This window comes from Cheilinus undulatus, linkage group 5, assembly GCF_018320785.1.
Source record: "Cheilinus undulatus linkage group 5, ASM1832078v1, whole genome shotgun sequence".
In the NCBI taxonomy this organism is placed as follows: domain Eukaryota; kingdom Metazoa; phylum Chordata; class Actinopteri; order Labriformes; family Labridae; genus Cheilinus; species Cheilinus undulatus.
In genome coordinates this window covers 49,092,011-49,114,618 of record NC_054869.1, presented here as the reverse complement: position 1 = coordinate 49,114,618, position 22,608 = coordinate 49,092,011, and the positions used below count along the sequence as shown (strand labels likewise).

Sequence of the window (22,608 nt, the reverse complement as noted above, 5' to 3'; positions counted from 1 at the left end):
TAAAGTGTGCCGAATTTACATCATGATGCACTATAAAGAGGTGACTTTAGGTTCTTATAATCTCAGGTTTGATATGACATGTAACAGAAAATCAGGGCCTCATATTTAAATTTGCCCAGGGCCTCCAAATCTTCCAAACCGGCCCTGTGAGGTGAGTGAATTGCTTTGATCACACATCTGCCTGCCCTGCTAAATCATCATTAGGGGTCGTGTTGCTGAGCCCACCCACCACAGCCTGTGGATTTCAGGGAGGGGACTCCAGTCTTTCTACATTTAACCGGTGAGCAGGCTGATCCCGGGGACACAGAGGGCTTCTCAGAGCTGGACCTAACCCAAGCAGAGCCGCGCGGAGACCGGGGTCCCTCACTGTTTCACCCGGGGATGTGGATGGAAATCTGAGGAGCTTTTAATCAGGATGGATGTGATTTTGACGCGCTTTTGGAGAAGTGTCCACCTCTCATACCTCACCTCTCAGATAAATGTGAGGGGATTTAACTTGTACTAAAGACTCTGCTGGTTTGGATGGACAGGTCAGGAGAGCATATGCTACTCTCTGCTGGATTATTCACCGCATCCTTCTGGGATTTATCTGCCTCAAGATTCCTGATCGGATGAACTAAGGGAGGATGTATGGACTAAACCAGCGCTGTATTTACATGTAAGGCGATTAGAAGCGTTGATTTCATGACATGGAAGGTATGAAATACTTAATTCTGAGATTAACTCACTTAAACATGTCCTGTCACTCCTGCAGATCGTTTCATTTTTTCGTGCTGTGGTGCCATGCTCAGGTAAGCGCACTAAACTCCATCTAATCTACCTATCAGGGACCCTGTCCCTTTATTTGTGAGGGAAAACCGAGTTGTCATTAAATTGGCTTATTCCATATTTATGTCTTCATACCAGATTAGAAAGAAAATTATGAATTTTATTTTTCCCTTTGCATAAAAAAGGGGGAGAATCACCCGTCTCCTAATTTTAAGCAGTATGTGAGGACGCAGGGCGCAGTGACGGACCAGCTGAGCCGCAGACAGGTCCGGGTCTACCAGCTGTACAGCAGAACCAGCGGGAAACACGTCCAGATCCACGGCAAGAGGGTCACAGCCACAGCCGAGGATGGAAATGTGTACGGTAAGAAACCAAGACACACACTCATTCATGACTTAAAGCAAAGACTCATGGGTAGTCTGGGACATTTGGAGGCCCCAGCTCCTCTTCTCCCCTTTAGTTTGCTTAAAGGAGTCAAAACAGGTTAAGGAAATATTCTGCTCAGTTTATAAAACCATAAAGATTAAGCTTTCTAAAGTGTGCTTTTTTAGCTTGATGTTCTTCTCATGGTTGGTTTTCTTTGTTTTGGGTTGATCACCAGGTCTTCACCAACTGATGTCAACTGTGTGGTTGAAAAAATATAACACTAGAATATCCAGAGAGAAAATCACCAGTCAGAAGCTGTTTCTGTTTCTGAGACCTGCACGTTTGTTTGGAACGTGTTTTTAGTTTCTCCCACTTATTTATAATCAGTGGAGGCCAATAAGCAGAAAATCTAACCCATGTCTTTGAATGGGACGTGATTTTCACCACCTATCTTACTGCACAATACAAAACAATATTATCTCATCACTTGTAGGAGGACATTCAGACAAAGAATATATTTTTTTTCCACTGAAAGTTCATAAAGTCTAAGAAAATTTCATTTAAATATATGAGAAGTTTCCAAAACACAATAAATTCCCTAAAATCTCATAGAAGATAACAAACATTCCTGTGAACATTCTGAAACATCTTTTTAAAAATTCCATTAAAAATCCTTAAAAATTGCCTCAGTGTTTCAGGGAAATTTTTAAGTATGTGTCCTAAAATTGGAAAAAAAAACTTAATTAAACTCCCAATAAAATTCCCCCAAACCTATAAATTAAATTTCTTAAATTCAGGGAAAATGAAGTAAATCATCCCCCAAAAATTTTCAATCAAATTCCAAAAAGATTACAAATACATTTCCAAAATTCACATTAAAGTAGGCTACCTCAAATTTTCAGACACCCCCAAAACTGCATATCAAACCCTGCAAAATATGTAAACAGATTCCCAAAATTCAAGAATACTTTTAATATGTTCAAGCAATTTCCCCAAAATATATGTAAAAAAATAAAATCCACTGAAACTTAGCTTAAGTTCTCCAAAATCTTCAGAAATGTATGTAAAATTAAAAAAAAAAAAAAAAAAACAACTCCAATCATCCAAAGAAATGTCCTTAGTTTTTCATACAGTTTCAGGACAAGAAATTCCCCAAAATTTTAGTTTTTAATTAAAGATAAATTCCCACGAAAGTGCCTTAGAATGTAGGAGCCACTCCTCTAAAAGTTCAAATCAAACACTTCAAAATATATAAATATTACCCAGAAAATTCTGAAAGTTTTAGAGCTAATTCACAGCTAAACCACAGTCCAAGAGCAAACAGAATGTATTCTAGCTAACAAAGGTAACAATCTCAGACCTTTAGGGCAGTCAGCTCTTAGAAAAAAAACTGTATTGGGGCCTTTTTGTAGATGATCAGTCTACTTCAGGTGTTTTATTAACAATAACAGGCCAACAGTAAAATGCAGGAACCTTTCATTTACAACACTACAGATGTTTGTGAAAAGTGTCATTCTGAAAGTGTCAGGGCTGCAAAATGTCTAAAAATCTCACTTCCTCACACTTGGACATTCTCCACATTACTCTTTAGCACACTGACTTTATGAATTTGTATAAATGAAAGCATGAGGATTTATTTTGGTCTTTTTTGCTGTGTATTTAAAGAGTGCATACAACATACCATTGCACCATTAGCACAATTAATGGGCTTTTATGAAAAATATTTCCGAGTGTCCTGAGCGCAAGTAATCAGAGTCAGAAAGAGGAAAGGAAATGCAACAATTCATGATTCCTTTTATTTTATACATGTTTGGGATTTTTAAAGAAAACATTTGACAACAGACCATTACTGACCAAACTTAGAAGATATGGAAAAAGAGAAAACTCACACAGATGGTTCAGTGGGTACTTTAGAATAGACATGAAATCAACTATATTAAGTCTGACTTGTTCCCACGAGGGTCAGTGCTGGGATCAAATTGTTCAAATTGCACTTTCATGATCTTTCTGTCAACATTGTTTAATTTGTTTACTGACGGCACAAACTTGTTTTGATTGCATTCTGGATCCAATGGAAGCAGAATAAGATTATTTAAGAATAGAGTTCAAAATAAATATCACTAAGTTTATTTGTACATCTGTAAAATCAGGTACAAGTTATGAAAGACTATACTGAAATACAAAAATGCTTGGATGAAGTTATCATAAATCAGAAACTGTGCTGGAAAGCTCATGTTATTTAAAAAGAAACAATCCATGGCAATATTCTGATGTGTAAACTAAATTCATATTTTTTAAGGTATTATTTTTACATTACTAACTGGAGAATTTTCCTGCTTCAGAAGAGTGATCAGAATCATAAACAGTGCTGATTATCATGAAATCAAATTCTTCATAAATTAAAAGACTTACATTATAGGAATTTGTAGATTTAAGAAAACCTTCACTCATGTACAAAGCAAACTATAAGCTTTAATATGACTGTACGCAGTTGTCATTTAGACATTGAAGTAAAACTGAGATCGAGTGCATTATACGACAAATGTTTTTCACTAGAGGTAAAGATTTTTTATCAAACTGCTTTGCTAATATCAGCAGGAAAACTTTTTAAACTTTTCATCTGAGGTGATGATAAAATGCTGAGTGTAGGGGGAACTAAACCTAGCACAAAAAGTAAGAAAATTAGTGTTTGGTAGATTATTTTTATCGCTTCTTGGCAATAAATTGTGTACTGCTGGAAAGCCTGTCTATTTCCCTTTTAAATGGAGCCACATTTGTAAGGAACCTGCTTCTGTGGGATGAGCAGCAGAGCTGAGTATGTGGGTTGCGCCCATGAAAAATTTGCCAAATCTTCTCTGCTAATGCCAAACAGCTGATTCTGCCACTGACTCTTGTTTGGTGGACTGGAAACACGACATTTTGGCAATTTAACAGTTTATAAATTTAACAAACCTTGGTTGGGAGTGGAAGAACCATACACAGCCACAACAGCTTGGCTCCTCCTCCTCATGCTGGTCGCCAGCCTGGTCACACACTGCTGTGGGATGCCATCCCATTCTCCAACCAGCATTTGCTGCAAGTCAGCCAATGTGGTTGTGTTGGTCACTCTGGTGAGGGTTGTCAACTTAGAGGACACAGCCTGTTAAGATACAGAATTCGCCACTGGTTGCAGAATCCCATCCTGTTATCTCTCTACATTGAGATTGCCTCCATTGATGACAGTCAGGCACCTGAGTGTCAGCACCCGGGGGAACCAGAAGCTCAAAAACAAGAGTCAATAGCAACAGCAGAATAAGCTGTTTGACAGAGAAGATCTGGTACATTTTTTATGGGCAAAACTCACATACTCAGCTCTGCTGCTCATCCCACAAATGCATGTTTGAGAAGCACTGATACAACAAATCTATAATCTACAAATTTCCTTCTTTTTTGTGCTAAATTTAAATTGTAATAGAGCCAGCCGCACCCAGCTGCACTTCACAACCAGAGCAGAGACAAGGTTCCCAGTGAAAGATTTTTATTTACAGAGCTGTGAAGTGGTGTTTCTTTATTTCAAATAGAGGGGGAAAAAGGTAGTAACACCAATGATTAATTTTCTTCAAAAAACAACATAATGTTCTTTAATGCCTGAATAAATCATCACAATCCTAAAGATTTAAAGACTTTTAAAGAACTTTTATGTAGCACAAAAGTTCATAAGTTAAACAATCAAACCAAAATAGATTTTAATATACTTTATAAACTAATGAGAATCAAACAAAACTCATGTTTGACATCCAGGGTGAACATCCGTCTTGTCATCAGCAGAAACAATGGCCTCTGGAGTCCTTTACTGTGAACATGAACACACCTGAAGCTGATTCCTGCAGCAGCCCAGGTGTGTCTGCTGCTCCTCTGTGATCTGAGGGGAGTCACAGCAGACTTTCCCTTCCTCTTCTTTGATATGATACCAAATATGCTCTGTTGACCATGTATTTAATCTATTTGTAATTTTTGAACAATTTCTAAACAAAAAGTAGCGACTCTAGTGACGCCATTGGAAAGTTGCAAGTGACAAATTTGTTTAAAAAAACTGAAGGTTTAGCAGACTTGCCCTGGATGTTTCTTCATAGATCTTCAGGACAGAGGTACAGAAAGCCAAATGATGTCATCAGATTGATTTTGTTTTCAAAATAAATTACATTTTAACTCATAGTAACACCAGTGCTACATTATTTTGATATTATATAATTTATATTATCTGATAGTTGAGCTTATATTGTTTTATTGTATTGTATTCTTTTCTTATTGGTTCTCCTCTCCTCATACAGACTTTACAATGTCACCCTCTTAAGCCCTTTGCACATGGAGTCCGTTTAAAAATAAAATAGAATTCATGTTGTTCTAATCATGTTTGCACACTGAAGCTGAACTGTATTTAATTTTCAAACAGGTTTGGGTTTTTTTTGTTTGTTTGTTAATCAGTCAAATTCATTTAGGTGGGTGATTGATTATTCAGACCAGCACCTGCTGCTTCCTTCTCGCTCCCTCTGCCACAGTGAACCTTGCCTTTAAACACCTTAATTTATCTACGTTTTATGTGGCTATGAACCATATATATATATATATATATATATATATATATATATATATATAAGATAAGCTAATGCTCATCTCTCCAACTCAGTACAGTGCTGATGCATTAGCAGGTGCTGTATGAGGATCTCTGCCAGGTCGTGATTTTAGAGGAGTGACAAAGCCGCGGGCTCTCAGTACAGAACAGTTTTTGCATAATCCTACTAATTTTTGCAGTAACTACAGATAAAATGCAACAGACTCAGTGTGCAAGGTTCAAGTGAATGATGTGTTTTCAGATTACGGATCTGGGGAAAACACATCTGCATAATGGACTTAGTGTACGACACATAGTGAAAATGTCCTTATCACTTTCTCCCTCTTAAACTGTGTTGTATTTTATTCACCCCTGTTCTGTTACTGCAGGCTCTTTTTGTGTGCCCCACTTTTCCACAGTTGTGACATTTTTTAGTGGCAAATCTTTAGTCAGGCACCTGTAGCATTATCTTATGTCCTGCTGGGGCTTTAATCGTGTGTCACTGACCCGCCGCTCTGTTCCATTTATCAGGTTCTTTCATGCAATGTAAATCCATAATGTCTCTGTTCGCTGCCTCCTTTGCTTATGCAAAATGAGTCTTTCAACTCCGACATCAGCCACTGCTGTAACCTGTCTTCATTTATGCCACAGATTCAACATCACTGTCAAAGAATCACCAAAGTTACAGTCCAGTGCCAGCTTTTCTAACCACTCACACTTTGCTTATTACTCTGGTGCCCTCTGTTGGCACTAAGATGCAACAACATTCCACGGTCACTAAAGACCATAGGGGTATCTTTTAGGATTTTCTTAAAGATATGTACACATTTCTGATTTTTTAATGGCACCAATTTTCAACCAGTGCACCCAAGAAGTCTTCTGAGAGGCATCAAGGATAATTGGAGCAACGGTGTGGCGTGCAAATCAACACAGACAGACCACCACATATAGTAGTAAGATTAGAACATTAGATATAATATTCCATTCAGAATAATGAGATTTATCCCAAAAAAAGCCCAGTAGTTGGGCCCTCTCTGGGATTTGCTTCCAGATGGCGAGGTGACCACTGAAAAGTAGTATAAAATTACCAGATTTATTTTAATGTTTCTCTATCAACAAAATGAAACAGCAGAAACAACAATGATTGTTCTTTCACCGGTTCTACCTGTTTTTTACACCAGGTTTGCCACTAATAAAGAAAAAAGGGAATCTTTAATTTGTTCTCTGATGCATAATGATATCTGTATCTGCAGATATTAAATAAATACATTTCTGCAAATATTTATGGCTAATATCGATCGTACATTTTGATAGAATGCACAAATATACCACAATGCCTCACTCTACGAGTTAAAGCATTACATTTTTTGAAGGTGGTTTTATTATTTGGGTTAAAGGTCAGGTGATTGGCTGGGTGATGGATTGGCTGATGCTTCGAAGGAGCTCAGGATAAAGACAGTACCAGAGGAGGCTTTTAAGAACATGGCTCTTTTTCCAGTTGACCTTCAGAGCCTCCTTACAAAACAAAGATTAAGCTGCTAAAAAATTCCAGATACATTTGAAGGAAAGTGAAAATCAGTGTGTCCTTGAAGCCCCCGCTGGGGTCTGACGTCCTGAGGCAAAGCAGCAGTTTGACCTCATCCCTCCCTCTGTGAGCCGCTCTCAGGCTGTATGTTAATTCAGCTCCCTGCTGCGCCCATGAAGCCATCGTCTGGCAAATTAACAGCTGATTAGGACCCCTTCTTTGTCCTTAAAGCTCCAATACACAAAGGTGTTGTGATGCCAACGACCACCATTGACTGCAGGACAAATTCACTCGAGAATGTTGATTGTGCTCTTTCATGTGGAGAGGAAACATTTGTCTAATCATTTGGTGTTAAATGTTTAACGGCACAGAGACTTCTCATATTAAGTCACTTTGTAGCGTCTGTGTGGAGTTTCTGCTGTGGAGAGGTCTTCATTTAACTAACAGATTGATTGTTGAGATGCAGATGAGCCTTAAAAGTCTTGACTACTCCTCACTGTGCAGAAAAGCAGACCTCGGTGCATCACTAGGGGAGGGGGATATCACACAAAACTCCTTATATTTTAAAATATATCAAAACAGGTCAGAGAGAGTATTTTGGTGTGTTTTGTATATTCAGCTCCCTGACTTTCTCTCCCTTCTCTGTTTTTTTACAGCTCGTCTTTTTGTGGAGACGGACACGTTTGGCAGTCGAGTGAGGATAAGAGGTGCAGAGAGCGGGCAATACCTCTGCATGAACAGAAAGGGGAAACTGGTCGGAAAGGTACGATATAAATATATATTGTAGCTCAGTGGTTCTCAAATAGTGTGGCAAGGCACACTAGCATGCCTTGTGGCAAGTCTTGGTGTTCCTTGGGAATTTGTACAACCATACGTTATTACTACAACTTTATGACAAGAACTGTAACCAGGCGTGCCCACAGAATTGGCTAGACCCCTGAGAAAAACCCAGAGAATAGGTCCTGATTTACTGATGATATAAGTGCATGTGTGTTAGATGAGTAGCATTGGTGCTTGCATCTTGGCTAAGAGTCACCTCATTTAGGGCTGAAGAGCATGGCAAGCTATTATTGGGTTGAAATTGGTGTAGGAATTATTAATTTATGCTGCTTTTGACCTAGTTAACTCATTTGTCTACCCATTTTGTCACTTTCTGACACCTTTTTGCTAATTCTTTTTGCTACTTTTAACCTATTTTTGACATAGTGGGAACTTTTTGCCACATATAATCCATTTTGGCCTTTGGCCACTTTTTGCCCAAGTTTGCAACATTTTCCATCACTTATAACCCTTTTTTGCCACATTTTTGCCATTTTCAACACATTTTTTTCCCACTGTTTACCCATTTTTGCAAATTTTTTTGTCTCCTTTCACCCACTTTTGCAATTGTTTGCAAAGCTAATTTTTAAATAAAGTCCCAACAGAGCAATCTGTTTGGATGAAAGGTGTTCCATGGGAGATTATTTCACTGGGATCAGGGCACAGAGTCCAGAGAGAGAGGAGGATCTTACAGAGATTCATCCCTTACTTGTGTGCCACTGCTGCTCATAGAGCTCCAAACCTTCTCCTGCTGAGTGAAAACTTGACTTTTAAGCACATGTCTGAGTCCCTGCAGTCATTCGTCTGCATGGCGGGCAAAAAACTGGTCAGAAGTTCTTCATCTTTGATAAAATATTTGGACTAAAATTAGACAAAAGTAATATTCCTCCTTCAGTCTTGAAAAGCATGCAGTTTGTATAAGGTCTCTTTAGAACGGTGTTTGTGATGCTGCAGCTGTGTGTCCTTTTATGATGTTCCTCCCTGCTTTAAAGAGTTCAACATGCCATTTTTTAACTTATTTAAGCTCTTACTATTACTTTAATTTTAGACATTTTATAATAAATGGGTTATAATTTGTATTTTAAAAATTTCAATGACTAAATGTTGAAAATTAATGTTTTTCCAAACTTTCCGGACTGGATGACGCCTGCTGGTGGGCCGAAAGTGGCCATGTGCTGTAAGTTTGACACCCCTGATATAGGGAATAATGTCACTGGGATTTCTTACAGCTAATAGCTTAACATTACCCTCTCATTTAATCATCCTTTTACTGTTCTCTGTGGAGAATTTGATGGTCTCAGATGCTACTTATGTGTTTAGCCACTTTTAGTTATATTTTTTTAAATGAAAGAAAGTTATTCTTCAACTGGATGTGGTAACTGATGAGTGGTTAAGAAGGATTATAATTTTACATCAGAGAAAGAAACCCTAGAGAGGAGAATAAACGGTCTTAATGCTGTTAAACCCTCCACTCTCTCTGTAGAGTTACAATAGACAGTAGTATATTTGAAATGTCTGTAGCTGGTGTATACTCCAGGCTGAGGTGTTTGACTGGATATCATCAGTGTTGTGGGGATTTGCAGAGCGGTGATGATAGTCGGTACAACATCTCAACCTTCATGGCCTAATTTAAGAATTCATTGGTTGAGAGTGAGTGGAGTAGTGTTTCCAGATTAGACAAGGCAAGGAAAGTTTGAGATTTTGTGCCTTATTTTTTGTTTTGTCTTTGATTTTTTTTTTTTTTTTTTGTCTTTTGTATGATCTTTATTAGTTCCTCACACAGTTGTGCAGTTAATTAAGATTAATTATTAATCAAGCTTGTTTCTCTCCCTTTCTGTGAAAATAAAATAGAGTTTAAATGGTTACTGTGCTGCATGCCTTGTTGAAGTTGTTTGGTCCAGAGGTTTTTGTCATTTATCAGCCTGGGTCAGTTGAAGGTGGTATTGCTGTTTGGCCTGTGATGGCCATGTTGAAGGGTAGGTAACATAAAGAGTGTCTCTGTGTTGGCATGGTGGGTGGTAAGCATTGGGGTTGGCTCTGGAACTAACTGAACAAAACACCGATGAAGGAGGGATTTGACAACTCTGGCAGAGTGCTGGCATTTTGCAGCCCATTAGTCTACACAGTTGACTTGTGGAGGCAAATAGAAAGCGTTAGGGATTTCTTTGCTGGGTGCCGATCCTCTCTTTAGGGCACAGGTATCTTTTTTTTATTCATAATCATGTGTGTCATGATCTACTTGACTATCAAATAGTGGGATACTTACTATGCTAATAATTTTAACCATAACCAACAGCATTGGTCTAAGGTTTATTACCTCCGCCAAGGAGGTTATGTGATCGGGTGGGTTTGTTTGTTTGTTTGTTAGCAACATAACTCAAAAAGTTGTGGACAGATTTTCATGAAAATTTCAGGAAATGTCAGAAATGGCATAAGGAAGAACTGACTAGATTTTGGGACTGATCCAGATCACCATCTGGATCCAGGAATTTTTTAAAGGATTCTTTACTATTGGGAGATAGGGCTAATGGCAGAGTTCTGCGCTGTTACCACTTTACACCAAGAGATGGCGGACATGAGTAACTTCAATCCCAGCAACATTTTGGGTGTGTCTCTATTCAAAGTTTTGGAGTTTATAGAGTTTCAAAGATGCACGTCTGGTTGAGGAGACAAGTCGGAGTGTAACAGAGTGAAAGCCAGCAAACTGTAGCAAGAATACTCACAATGCTGGGAGGAATAGAGGAATATTCACCCTCTGCCATGACTTCCAGTCGTCCAGTGAGACCGTGGGTGAGACTGTCAGTGCATCTGTTGGCACCGGCAGGCAATGCTTTCACCATGACAGTCTACCTGTAGCGAAATCAATGCTTTCTACCCCACTGGGGAGGGAGTAATAGGCGAATGTTGTGGTGGGGGGGCACATGGGGACGGATCCAGGAATTTTTTCAAGGATTCTTCACTATTGGGAGATAGGGGTAATGGCGGAGGTCTGCGCTTACCAAGTGCTTTTCTAGTTAAGAACTAGAATACCTTTTTTATAAAATTTTAATATTGAATGGCCTTATATTATCATTTCATTCTTATTCGTTTTATTGTTGTCTTTTATTTCTTTCTTTGATATGTGTGTAGTTATCTGAAAATATGAGAACAAGCTCTTTTTAAAGCAGGGACAATTCTGTACGTTGCCCCCTTGTGGCCAAAATGAGTATTACAATAACACATGCGTGTCTCTCTAAAAATCTGAAATATCACCATTCGCAACAACACTTAAAATTTAGCTCAGTTTCCTTCCATTTCTCTGGATCATTGCTGATGTTTCTACACATTGACTGGAGTCCACCTGTGGTCAAATAAATCAATTGGACATGCTTTGGAAAGGCACACACTTCTCTCCTGACAATGCATATAAGAGCGAAAACCAAGCTAAGGATCTGCCTGCAGAGCTCAGACACAGGATGGTTGCAAGGCACAAAACATGGGAAGGCTACAGGGCTCTTCTTAGGGCTGGCAGCCAGGCCAAACTTAGCATTCAGTGGAGAAGGGTGTTAGTGTAAGGGTGACCAGGAACCTAATGGTCACTCTTACTCTTAGGGTCCAGAAGGATAGTTATCACTGCAGCTCTCTGTCGAGGTTTGGTACTAAACCCATAATGAGAGTCAAGCTGGCATCTATGTGTTTTGCACTGTGGAGAGGCCTCTGTCTAGCCACTCTGCTAAAAGCTAACTGTTTGTGCCAAGGGTCTGAATACTTACGTCAATGTGATATTTCAGTTTCTTAATGATAAAAAAAAAAGAAAAAATTAGATCTTTGTCACAGTAAAAAGGAAGTAAAGCATCACAGCTCTAACAAAGTAACCCTGCAGAAGCAGAACTGTCATTTCCGAGCCTCCTCTTCTTCATCTTTGGGCTGTGCTGTCACGTCCTCACCTTATCAGATCAGACTAAAACAAACACAGAAGCTCCCACGCTGAAGCTCCACTCCGCTGTCATTGTGTTCTCATAACCCGTCCGTCATCCCAGGACATGATGTGCTGGAAACGAGGAACCCTAAGCGAACTGAGTGAGTGTCGCTCAATCTTATTGGCCGACAGCGACCAGGGGAAAGTTCCCTCCTATCATGCACCGGTCATAAGTCAACTCTCAACTTCCTTCATGGAAATGGAAATGATGGAGTCACGTATCTGGTTGACATGACAAGTCATAAATCTGTTTGTCATCATGGTGGCATCAGGTTTTTTTAAATCTAAGAACAAAGCTTTTCTGATGAGCAAGAAGACGTTCAAGTGAGCAGCCGTGGGAAGGATGTGAGGCTGGAGAACTAAGAGCTAGCTTAGAGTTTCAGTGCCTAGATAACACAACTTTGTCTGCTGCCTTTTAATTTTACAGCAGATTTAACAGTTTTTGTGACTAAGTTCATTGAGAATCAAATGTTTCCTAAAATTATTTGTTTTCAAAAATATCAATAAAGTTTGGGCTTTATGTCTTAAGTTCAGCTTTTCCTTTGTAAAATGAAATTTATTCTCAGATCATCTTTTAAATGCATGATCTCTCACTTTCAAATTACAGTTAAAATATAATACTTTGTGAATTTGTTGATTTGAAATGAAAACTTCATTATTGTTAATATAGCAGTTCATCAATTATTAAAACCTGATCATTCACAGATATATTTTATTGGTTCATATATTTATTTTAGTGTGCTCATACAAAAGATGTAATGTAGAACTGTGGTTCTCAACCTTCGGGTTGGGACCCCCTTGGGGGTCACGAGACACTGAGAGGGGATCTCCAGTTGACCAAAAACACTAACAGTATTTTTTTTTTTTTAAATTACACTGTTGCCGCTTTACAATAATTTTGTCTTTTTTTTTTTACCCCTTTCATCATTTTTCCCACCAATTTTACTACATTTTTACCTTTTAACACCTATTTTTGTCAAGTTTAAACTCTTTCTACCACTTTTTTGCCTGTTTCTGCCACTTCTAAACCAATTCTTGCCACTTGAGTTAAATGTTGCCTCTGTTGACTCATTATTGCTATTAACCCCTTTTTACCACTTTTTACACCCCTTTTTTCCCATTTTAACCACATTTTACCATTTGATATGCCCATTTTTTGCTGGTTTAGCCAGTGTCTGCCAATATCTGCCAATTTTTCTTTCTCAGTTAACCCTTTTTGGCCAGTTTATATCAATTTTTCATCCCATTTCACCAAATTTCCACCCATTTTTGCCCATTTAAAGCCATCCCAGCCCCTTTTTTAACTCCCCTTTACCACTATTTATGCCCATTTTTGCCTTTTTTGACATTTTTATTTAATTTTTGCCACTTCTAACCCATTTCTCCTACTTTTACACCAGAAAGCTCTCCCATTTATCCCCCACGTCCTTGTCTGCACATTACTGTTCTAAATTGTGCATGGCTGTGTTCAACCATCTTCAGGTACAGTGGGGGTCCCCGGTCTCTGGCACCTTTATTTTGGGGGTTGTGGGCTGAAAAGGTTGAGAACCACTGATGTAGAAAACGTTGCTTTGCGTGAGTAAGAAAGGGTGTCATCAGAGAGAACGTCCAGCAGAGGGTGCTGTTGCTCTGTAGTTTGTTGTTTTTGTATTTTCTGCAGCACATGCTGCCAGCAACACAGCTCAGGCCTTTCCTCTCTATTAAATTACCTGAATGCCTGGAATGATGGATCATATTACTTAGAAAGTTATTGTTCATATGTATGGGGCATCATAAAGCAGAGAGTTTTGCTCCCATTCCCCATGCACAGAAGGTTGAGTTGCAGCAGCATTTGCTGCATGTCACTCTCTCCTCAATTTCCTACCCTTTCTTCTGTCACATGCCCTTCTTAAAAAGCCATAAAACACTCAAATCTTTAAAATAACGTGTTTAATTTCTGTCACCCATGCATTGAGCTGAAAATCCTCGGCCCAGTGGCCTTGGATTTGAATTTCCTCATTTTTTGTGCTAAGTTTATGTACGTGAATGAATCAGACCGACTTCCATCTGAATGAGCAGCATTAACTCAAAACCCTCCTCTGTCTCCTCTTGCAGCCCAACGGCCGGAGCAGGGACTGCATCTTCACAGAGAAAGTCCTGGAAAACAATTACACCGCCTTCCAGAATGCCAAGTATGAGGGCTGGTATGTGGCATTCACCAGGAAAGGGCGGCCCATCAAAGCCTCCAGGACGAGGGAGAACCAGAGAGAGGTCCACTTCATCAAGAGGCTGCACACAGGCCCACCACCCTTCCCCAACACGGACCAAAGCAAACACTTTGAGTTCATCCGATTTCCGTCCACACGTCGAGCAAAGCGGAACAGGAAATCACGCACCTCTTCCTAACACGCAGAGACAGCAAAGGACTGATGACAGAACTGTGACATATGGAAGAAACAGATGCAGTTTTATTTTTGTATATTTTTGATAGGTATAATATGGTTAAAAAGCCATAAATCTAAAGTAATATTGCTGTAAAATGATCATGTGTAAATACTGAGAGTAAAGAAGATGGGTTATATTTATTTCTCCTCCACGTGTGTTGTGTGTTGACTGAGGAGAGGGTTCGAGGGGGATTAGACTGCTGCATTATAAATGGCCAAACTTCATTACATTTAAATCTGATAAATACATTTACAAGGCTTGCTGCTCAAGATCAAAACATTGCATGCATGAAAGCATTAAAACTGAGCAAAACAGCACATTCAAGAAGGTTTTCATCACTCTGTGACTAAAACATGGCATTCACCTTTAAAATGCAAGGCTTATACAACCAGGACAGCTCACAAAAAATAGCATATATATTTTTTAAATAGTATTTCAAAAACTCATTTCATACAGCCCAGCCAATGAGCAGGTTTCATCTGGCCCACCAGACATTTTAGGGGAGACATCTCAGAAAATAATTTCATTTGATTTTGAACAAAAATTAATAGAAATTGTGGTAAAATGTCAATAAAATTTTCTTATCATGGGGCACAGGTGGCCTAGTGGTTTGGGGTAGAGCCCTGCACTGGAGCCCTAGGCCCGAGGGGCCCGAGGGGCCCGAGGGCCAGGCTTCAGGCCAATGACCATATCATCACCTCGAACACAGGCCGGGCTCAGGCTCTTTTGTTTTTAACCTGCCAATTAGAGCGATGTGTTGTGTTTGTGTTTAACCAATTTAAATGGCAACACTTGAACACAGCAGCCGCTCTGCCCCTCCCTCTCCGCTCTATGTGTCCGCTTTACGCGTCCCGGCCAGCAGTAGCAGCAGCGATCGCGCTTTCAGCGCAGCTGGAAGGGTGGCATAAGAAAGGAGGTCTGGACTTGCCCCTGAAACTGTGGATGCTATTCTTTTTCTGCATGATGCCAAGTAAACAGACTGTTCTTCTTGTGGTGTTTAAAGAACGGAGGACTTTGCCATGTTAAACGGCTCACTGTTGTTGAATTGGACGTCGCAATGATCAGACTTGTTATTTGATTTATAGTTCTACTATAGAATAGATTACAAGTGTTTATTTGGTAATGGACCTACAATTGCTGCGATATGCAGGACAGCTGTTGCTATTTGCTGCTGCCAAGCGCGTGCAAAAAAAAATGTCAGTCTCGATACAGGTTCGGGCCTGATAATTCTGAAAACCTGTCGGACCGGGCCGGGCTGGGGCTCCACCCCCTTGGGCCAGGGCGGGACTCAGGCCCAGATAATAGGCCTGTGCAGGGCACTAGTTTGGGGTGCGCCCCATGTGCGCGGATGGCAGGGGTTCAAATCCAGCCTGGGGCCCTTTGCCGCATGTCTCTCCCCTGCTCTTGTCCCTGTTTCCGACTCTATCCAGTGTCCTCATCTGTCAAAATAAAGGCACAGAAATTTCCCCATTTGGGAGTTAAAAGAGCTGCATTTTGCTGTGCTGAATTAAATGATTCAGATCCTTAAGAAGAGCAGAAATTCTCACCACTACCAAACATAAATATCAGTACAAGGTATTATCCCACATATTGTCCCACATATTATTCACATAGCCAGTAGATGTCATGAAATTATTATTTTACAAATCTGTCCATCTTTTTAAATGTGCTTTTCAACCACAGTTCCAAAAAAGTTGGGGTGCTGTGTATAATCTAAATAAAAAAGAGACTGCAATCATTTTCAGATCTCACAAACCCATACTTTATTCACAATAGAACATCAAACAACATAGCAGATTTTGAAACTGAGGCATTTAACCATTTCATGAAAAATATTAGCTCATTCTGAATTTGATGGCAGCAACATATCCCAAAATAGTAGGAACAGGCCAACAGAAGGTACTTCTGAAAAACACCTGAAACACCTTTGCAACTGATTAGGTTAATTGGCAACAGGTCAGTGACATGACTGGGTATTAAAGGAGCATTTTAGAGAGGCAGAGTCAGGAATAAAGATAGGCAGAGGTTCATCAATCTGTAAAAAAAAGAAAAAATGTATGTCAAAATTGTGAGACATTTCAGAAGAATGTTAAAAGTGAAAAACTTTGAATAACCCACCATCTGCAGTCAATAATATCACCAACATATTCAAAGAATCTGGATAAATCTCTGTGAGCATGGAACAAGGTCAAAGGTCAATATTGGATGCTTGTGAGCATCTGGTCTTCAGGTGCCACTGCATTAAAACAGGCATGATTTTCTACTCGAAATCCCTGCGTGGGCTCAGGAGCACTTCCAGAAATCACTGTCTGCCAACACAGTTCACAGTGTCTTCCATAAATGCACCCTAAAGCTGCATCATGCAAAGAAGAAGACATATGTGAAGAGGATTCAAAAACTCTGCTGTCTTCTCCTTTAAAATGGACTGAAGTAAAATGGAAAACTGTTCTGTGGTTGACCGTCCAGCTTGTTATCCCGGCGCAGTTCAAAAGCCTGCATCTCTGATGGTATGGGGTTGCATTAGTGTCTATGGCGTGGGCAGCTTCCACATCTTGACCATGGCTATTTCAGCAAGATGATGTCAAACCACATTCCATATCCATCACAACACCTTGGCTTCACAGTCAAAGAGTCCAGGTGCTGAACTGGCCTGCCTGCAGTCCAGACCTTTCACAAATAGACAACATTTGGAGCATCATAAAAGCAAAAAGAGGAACACACAGAACTGCTGAACGGCTAGAATTGTACATCAGATAAGAATGGGACAACATTCCTTTCCTAAAATTCCAGCATCTGGTCTCCTCACTTCCCAGACATTAACAGAATGCTGTTGAAAGAAGAAGGAATGCTACACAATGGTAAATATGGGCCTGTTACAACATTTTTGAGATGTGATGCTGCCATCAAATTCAAAATGAGCTGATATTTTTCATGGAATGGTAAAATGTCCCAGTTTCACCATCTGACATGTTGTTTATGTTCTATTGTGAATAAAGTATGGGATCAAGAAATTTAACAATCATTGGATTCTATTTTAATTTACACTTTACACAGCGCCCCAACTTTATTGGATTATGGGTTGTATTTTGACAGATTTATCACCAATGAATGATAATTTGAATGATTATTTTGTCTCGCAGCACTGATGCTCATGTCCTCTAGCAGAATGTCTGCGATCATTCTGACACAGTGTTATGATGGATCAAACTTCTTTGGAGCTCGGCCAGACAGCGAAGCTCTTTTAATGAAGTTGGCAGAGAGGGAAGACAGAGGCCTTATAAAGGTTTAACAATGACTGTAGGAAATGTGGCTGTGTTTAATGAGATCTATTTCAGATGTGGTGACAGGAAAACATTTGATAACAGGTTGGTGGGAACACTTTCCGTTCCTTATGTAAAGTATTAAATGCCTCCGACTCAGTGAGAAATATTTTAATGAGCAGAAATTTGTCACTTGCTCTTGCCAAATTGCCTTTGATGAACTTTACTCTAGGACTTAAAGGATCCAGTTAGACTGGAACAACCACTGAGACTAATCTATCTGAGCAACGGCTTGCCATATCATTACTCTCAATGCAAGGCCGTCCATAAGGAGGGATAAAGGGGACCGCTTTCTAGGGCACAGCGCAATGAGGGGCCCATAGAGGTCAGCAGAATCATGGTACATTATAAACGTATTTAGTTTTTTACCTGGATAAAAATCACACATATATATATATATATATTTTTTTTTTTTTTTCTTTTTTTTTTTTTTTTGCCATACTATACAGTCTTCTTTAAAATCTAGACCCCTGTTCTTAAAACAGCATTATCTTTCTTTGGTAATAGGTAGACGAAACTGAGAGAACTTAAAGGAGAAATATTAAATAATTGTGACAGATAGGCAAAAATGGGCAGAAAAGGTGGTGACGCTAGCTTAAGAGTGGCAAAAAAAAAAAAAATTGGTTAAAATGGACCAGAAGTGGCACAGCTGGGCATTAAAAGTGGTGAAAATGGGTCAGAAGTGGCATAAATGGGTTTAAAGCAGCAACATTGACATAACAAACAATTATACAACATTTAAATGTGGCAAAACTGGGTATAAAAATTCTAGAAAAGTGGTTGAGAGTGGCAAAAATAAGTTAACAGAGGAAAAAAAGTAAGCAGAAAGTGGCAAAAATGGAGAGATAGTGGTGAAAAGTGGTTAAAAGGTGGCATTAATTGGCAGAAAAGTTGGCTAACCCTAACCCTTGGTTGTGAAATGAGATTATAGAGTGTCAAAATGAGTTAAAAGTGGTAAAAGTTGGTTTAAAGTGGCATTTTGGGTTTAAATGAGCAAAATTTGGTTAAAACTGGCAACATTAAAGGGGGTTAAAAGTGAGAAATATGGATAAATGGCTTGAAAAGGTGATGAAAAGTGATCATAAGTGACACAAATGGTTTTAAAGCAGGAGAAAGGAGATAAGCTGTAAAAAAACAATATAAAAAATGCAATAAGGGGCATTTAAAAGTAGCAAAAAAAGGGTTTAGAGTGGCAAAAATAAGTTAACTTGCTTGCTCACCTCACGACTCTGCCTCACTCAAAAGCACTGCACCTTGAAGCTGATTGGTCCCGTCACTTTCTAACCGGGCCCAAAGGTTCAGATGGGAGCTTTGCAAGATGAGTGAGAAACATGGAAACAGTTGTATCCATCTGCTTTGCAAGGGGTAGGAAGAAATGGGTTAATGGTGGCAAGGATGGGTGGAAAAAGTGGCAAAACATTTTTTTTTTTAATTTCTTTAATAGTTTTTTGTCTAGAAATATAATTTTGTATTGTTTTTCTTGTTTATCATTATTTGTTTATTTCATTTTTTTGCTGTTATTTTATTTGTATATCTATATTCTTATTTAATAGATATATTTCTTAAATCATTTTTTGTGTTTTTTTTTCAACATAGATTTTTCTTCATTGGCATATAAACAAAGAAAAAGATCTCTCTTTCTCTCTTGGTTTTAATTTGTCTTATTGGCATGAACATATCAGTATACTTCCAAAGCAGTGTAAAAAGCTTTAAATATTTAGTTTAGTTTAGTTTATTAGAATCCCCATTCTTCCTGGGGTCCACAACAGTTTTACAGTGTGACAGTGTCAAAACATTTAGTACTTACGATCAACATAACATTTAAGTAGAGGACATTCAATGACATCTTTTGCCCTCACAATTGACATTACAGCTCTAACAGACATCAAAGACGTAACTACAATAAGACAAGACAAAACAAAAATAATACCAAAAACAAAACAAAACCAAGGACAGCTCCTGAAGAAAAAAATCCTATTCAAATGTTCAGTTGTATCTATTGACCTCGATTCGAGTTTCAATTCTAGTTTTTAAACTTCTTGTACACACATAGTATATTTGTACTAGATATGTATGTGTATATGCAACCATATACAATTACACACTTAAGTAGATACACAACCAAATCTTGGTGTTACTGTGAGCACAGATACAGACTGATCTCCCCAGCCACGTCGACAAGCTTTGACGTGGCTGGGGAGTTCAGTCTGTATCTATTTACACATAATATAAATTTACAAACAACAAGACTATATGCATTCTTTCTTTGCATGTTTGTGGGGTTATTTATAGCTCAATACAGCGACAACCTTTCTCTCTCTCTCTCTCTCTCTCTCTCTCTCCCTCTCTCTCTGTCGGTGGTGGAAAACTCTGTTTTAGTATTTGGCGCCCTCTAGTGGCCACCGTCTCTCTCACTGATTTGGGATCAGGTGGAAAGTCAGCTGATCGATTCCCCCCACAAACAGGAAGGGGAAGTCACAGTTTAACAGGCAAGTCATGTAAAAATAGCTCACTCATTTGTCCTTTTCTTTTATTTTACAACAAAAGTTTTCAGACTCTGAGGATGTTCGGCGGAGACGATGAAGACGGAGACTTCCTGTTTCCCTCCGGAGGGTGAGTTTGTTTATTTTTTGTCATGCTAATGTCTGTTAGCGAGCTAACTAGCTTAGCCTGTTAGCTGGTCTGTCATATGTGCCAAATCTCCATGAAAATCTGGATGATTTGTGCCACTTTATTCACAGGAAGTGCCTTATAGATTTATGAGCATTTTCCATTTATCGTAAGCTGTTTATTATTGCAGTTGAAGCTATTTTTTTTTTCCTAGAAAGGCACATAATTCAGGTTCTAGATGATTTTTGATGCTTTATTTATATGCTTATTATATCGAGTAAGGCTCAGTGAACCACTTCAAAGCATGAGGACTGAAGCAAATACAACTAAACAAAAGAAAAAGATCTATGCTGACTCTGACAATTAAAATTAAGATCCACAATCCTCTATCATGTCTGAGTAAAGTTTGAATAAAACTATAAATATTTAATCAAACTAAAAAAAAAGTCCACATCAAAGAGCGAGCCTCTGCAGAGAGGCTAAACATGCGGTTACAAACCAACTTTTGTGGTTTTAACATGCCATTTAAGACTGATGAACTATGAAATATCTAAATCCTGTGGAGAACTTAAAAAGGATGACATGTATGCCAAACTTTTAGGCGTTTAATTTGTTTCAGCTCAAATCAGATACAATTCCTCTGAGTTCATATGGACTGCATGAGCTGTCACATGCCTGTCATCATCATGCAGGCCTTTCTTCTGGCATGCTCAGGTCTACCATGAAACTTGATTTCACGTTTGTATTAAAGCCCCTTAGCTTATCGACTTTTGATAGAAACATATTTGGTAAATTTTACCTAATGTCCCTTCATGGCTAGGGAGGTTTAAACCGATAGTCTGCTATGGGTCAGTGACATAAAGTGTAGATTTTATTCAAATCATCCATTATTTCCTTCATGAAGTATATCAGTTTATTCTAGTAAACCTTACTTCTTTGAATACATTGTTGCAATTTTATGTGATATGAATCAGTTTAAGTTTTAGAAAGGCTTGGCAAATCCCCAACTTTTCAAGATATGTCAGTATGTGCTACAATTTGGGAAACAAAGCAATTATTTTATTTGTTCAATTTTATTTAAACATTAGTAAAAATAAAAAAAAATATTGATATCTGCTCAATAACACAGCAACAAAAATAGTGATCCTAGAGAATAAATATTGGGCAATTTATTGTTTTAATCATCCAAAGATACTGACAAAAGGTGGTGCAGACAGCATGTCATTCCCTATTCTCTTTTCCCTGTTTCTGACTCAACCCACTCTCCTTCTCTATCAATAAAGACATAAAAACTCAGAAATAAATCTAAAAAATTAGAAGAATACAGGTTAAGTCTTGCTTGAGTTAAAATATGACTGGAGATGATAATGTTTCAATACGTCTTTAAACCAAATAATTAAATGTTGTCAATATTTTTGCACAATTTAGACAGAGTATTGGAGTTTGCTTGCAATTTATGATTAATAAACAGAAATTTGGCCTATACTGGGGGTCAAGGACTTCTGTTTTTGTATAATTTTTTTTACTTGAATCTTATCAAAATGTGTAATTCTTGTATTGTGGGAGAAAAAGTGAAGAGATTCATGTATTTGGGTTTAACTAAGAAATATTTAGGTACAATTTTTGGTCCATACTGCTCAGCCCTACCCTGCTCTGACCCCTGCTGTCAAGATTATGTGAATTAAACAAACTAAATACTCAAAGATGATCAGAATAAATGGGGGATAGGAATTTTCTGCATTTGCTCTCCTTTTTTAGATGCAGGGTTAGAGTATTGATGTTGACAAACAAATCAGATGCTTGATGAGTCTAAACTGTGCTCCTTTTGTTTCGAGACTGACTCGGTTTCTATTATTACAACTCAACTCTTGACTACGAAGCAGTCAGTTCCAGGTTGGCCGCCGTGTGTGATGGCATTGTGTGATAGCAGCAGTGGCATGGTGTGTATGGGCTCTTGGACTAAGCAGCCTGTGTAGGGTCCGTTCTGCTCTGGAGGGAGGCGTGTTATGGCGGCTAATTCCTCTCACATGCTGCCAGTTAGAGCAGTAAGGTGAAGGTTCCTGCCACAGCCCAAAGCGCTCAGTGCAGAAGAAGTGCTCTGTTTCTCCCTCTGCTATGCTGTTGAATGTGCCGTGTTGGTGTGAGAGCACCGGGGGACCAGATAGCCGGCGTAGCCTGGGACACAGGGCATTGCAACGTACGCTAGAGGGATTTCTACTCACACATG

General features: G+C 38.9%; 2 protein-coding genes across 4 annotated transcripts in view; both read left to right on the top strand.

Moving 5' to 3' along the window:
- Window positions 1-578: 578 nt before the first annotated feature.
- On the top strand, window positions 579-14,591 carry fgf17 (fibroblast growth factor 17). Its single transcript, XM_041788114.1, has 5 exons — window positions 579-658; window positions 755-791; window positions 954-1,131; window positions 7,907-8,013; window positions 14,122-14,591. The coding sequence occupies exons 1-5, from the start codon at window positions 627-629 to the stop codon at window positions 14,410-14,412; spliced, it is 645 nt and encodes a 214-aa protein (XP_041644048.1). The 5' UTR covers window positions 579-626; the 3' UTR covers window positions 14,413-14,591.
- Window positions 14,592-20,233: 5,642 nt separating this feature from the next.
- The window catches only part of fkbp15b (FKBP prolyl isomerase family member 15b), a 44,436-nt gene continuing 42,061 nt past the window's right edge, over window positions 20,234-22,608 (top strand). For all 3 annotated transcript variants that reach the window (XM_041787246.1, XM_041787247.1, XM_041787245.1), the window contains exon 1: window positions 20,234-20,384. In XM_041787246.1, the coding sequence (XP_041643180.1) occupies window positions 20,335-20,384 (50 nt within the window). In that variant the 5' untranslated portion in view covers window positions 20,234-20,334. The remainder of the gene's footprint in view (window positions 20,385-22,608) is intronic.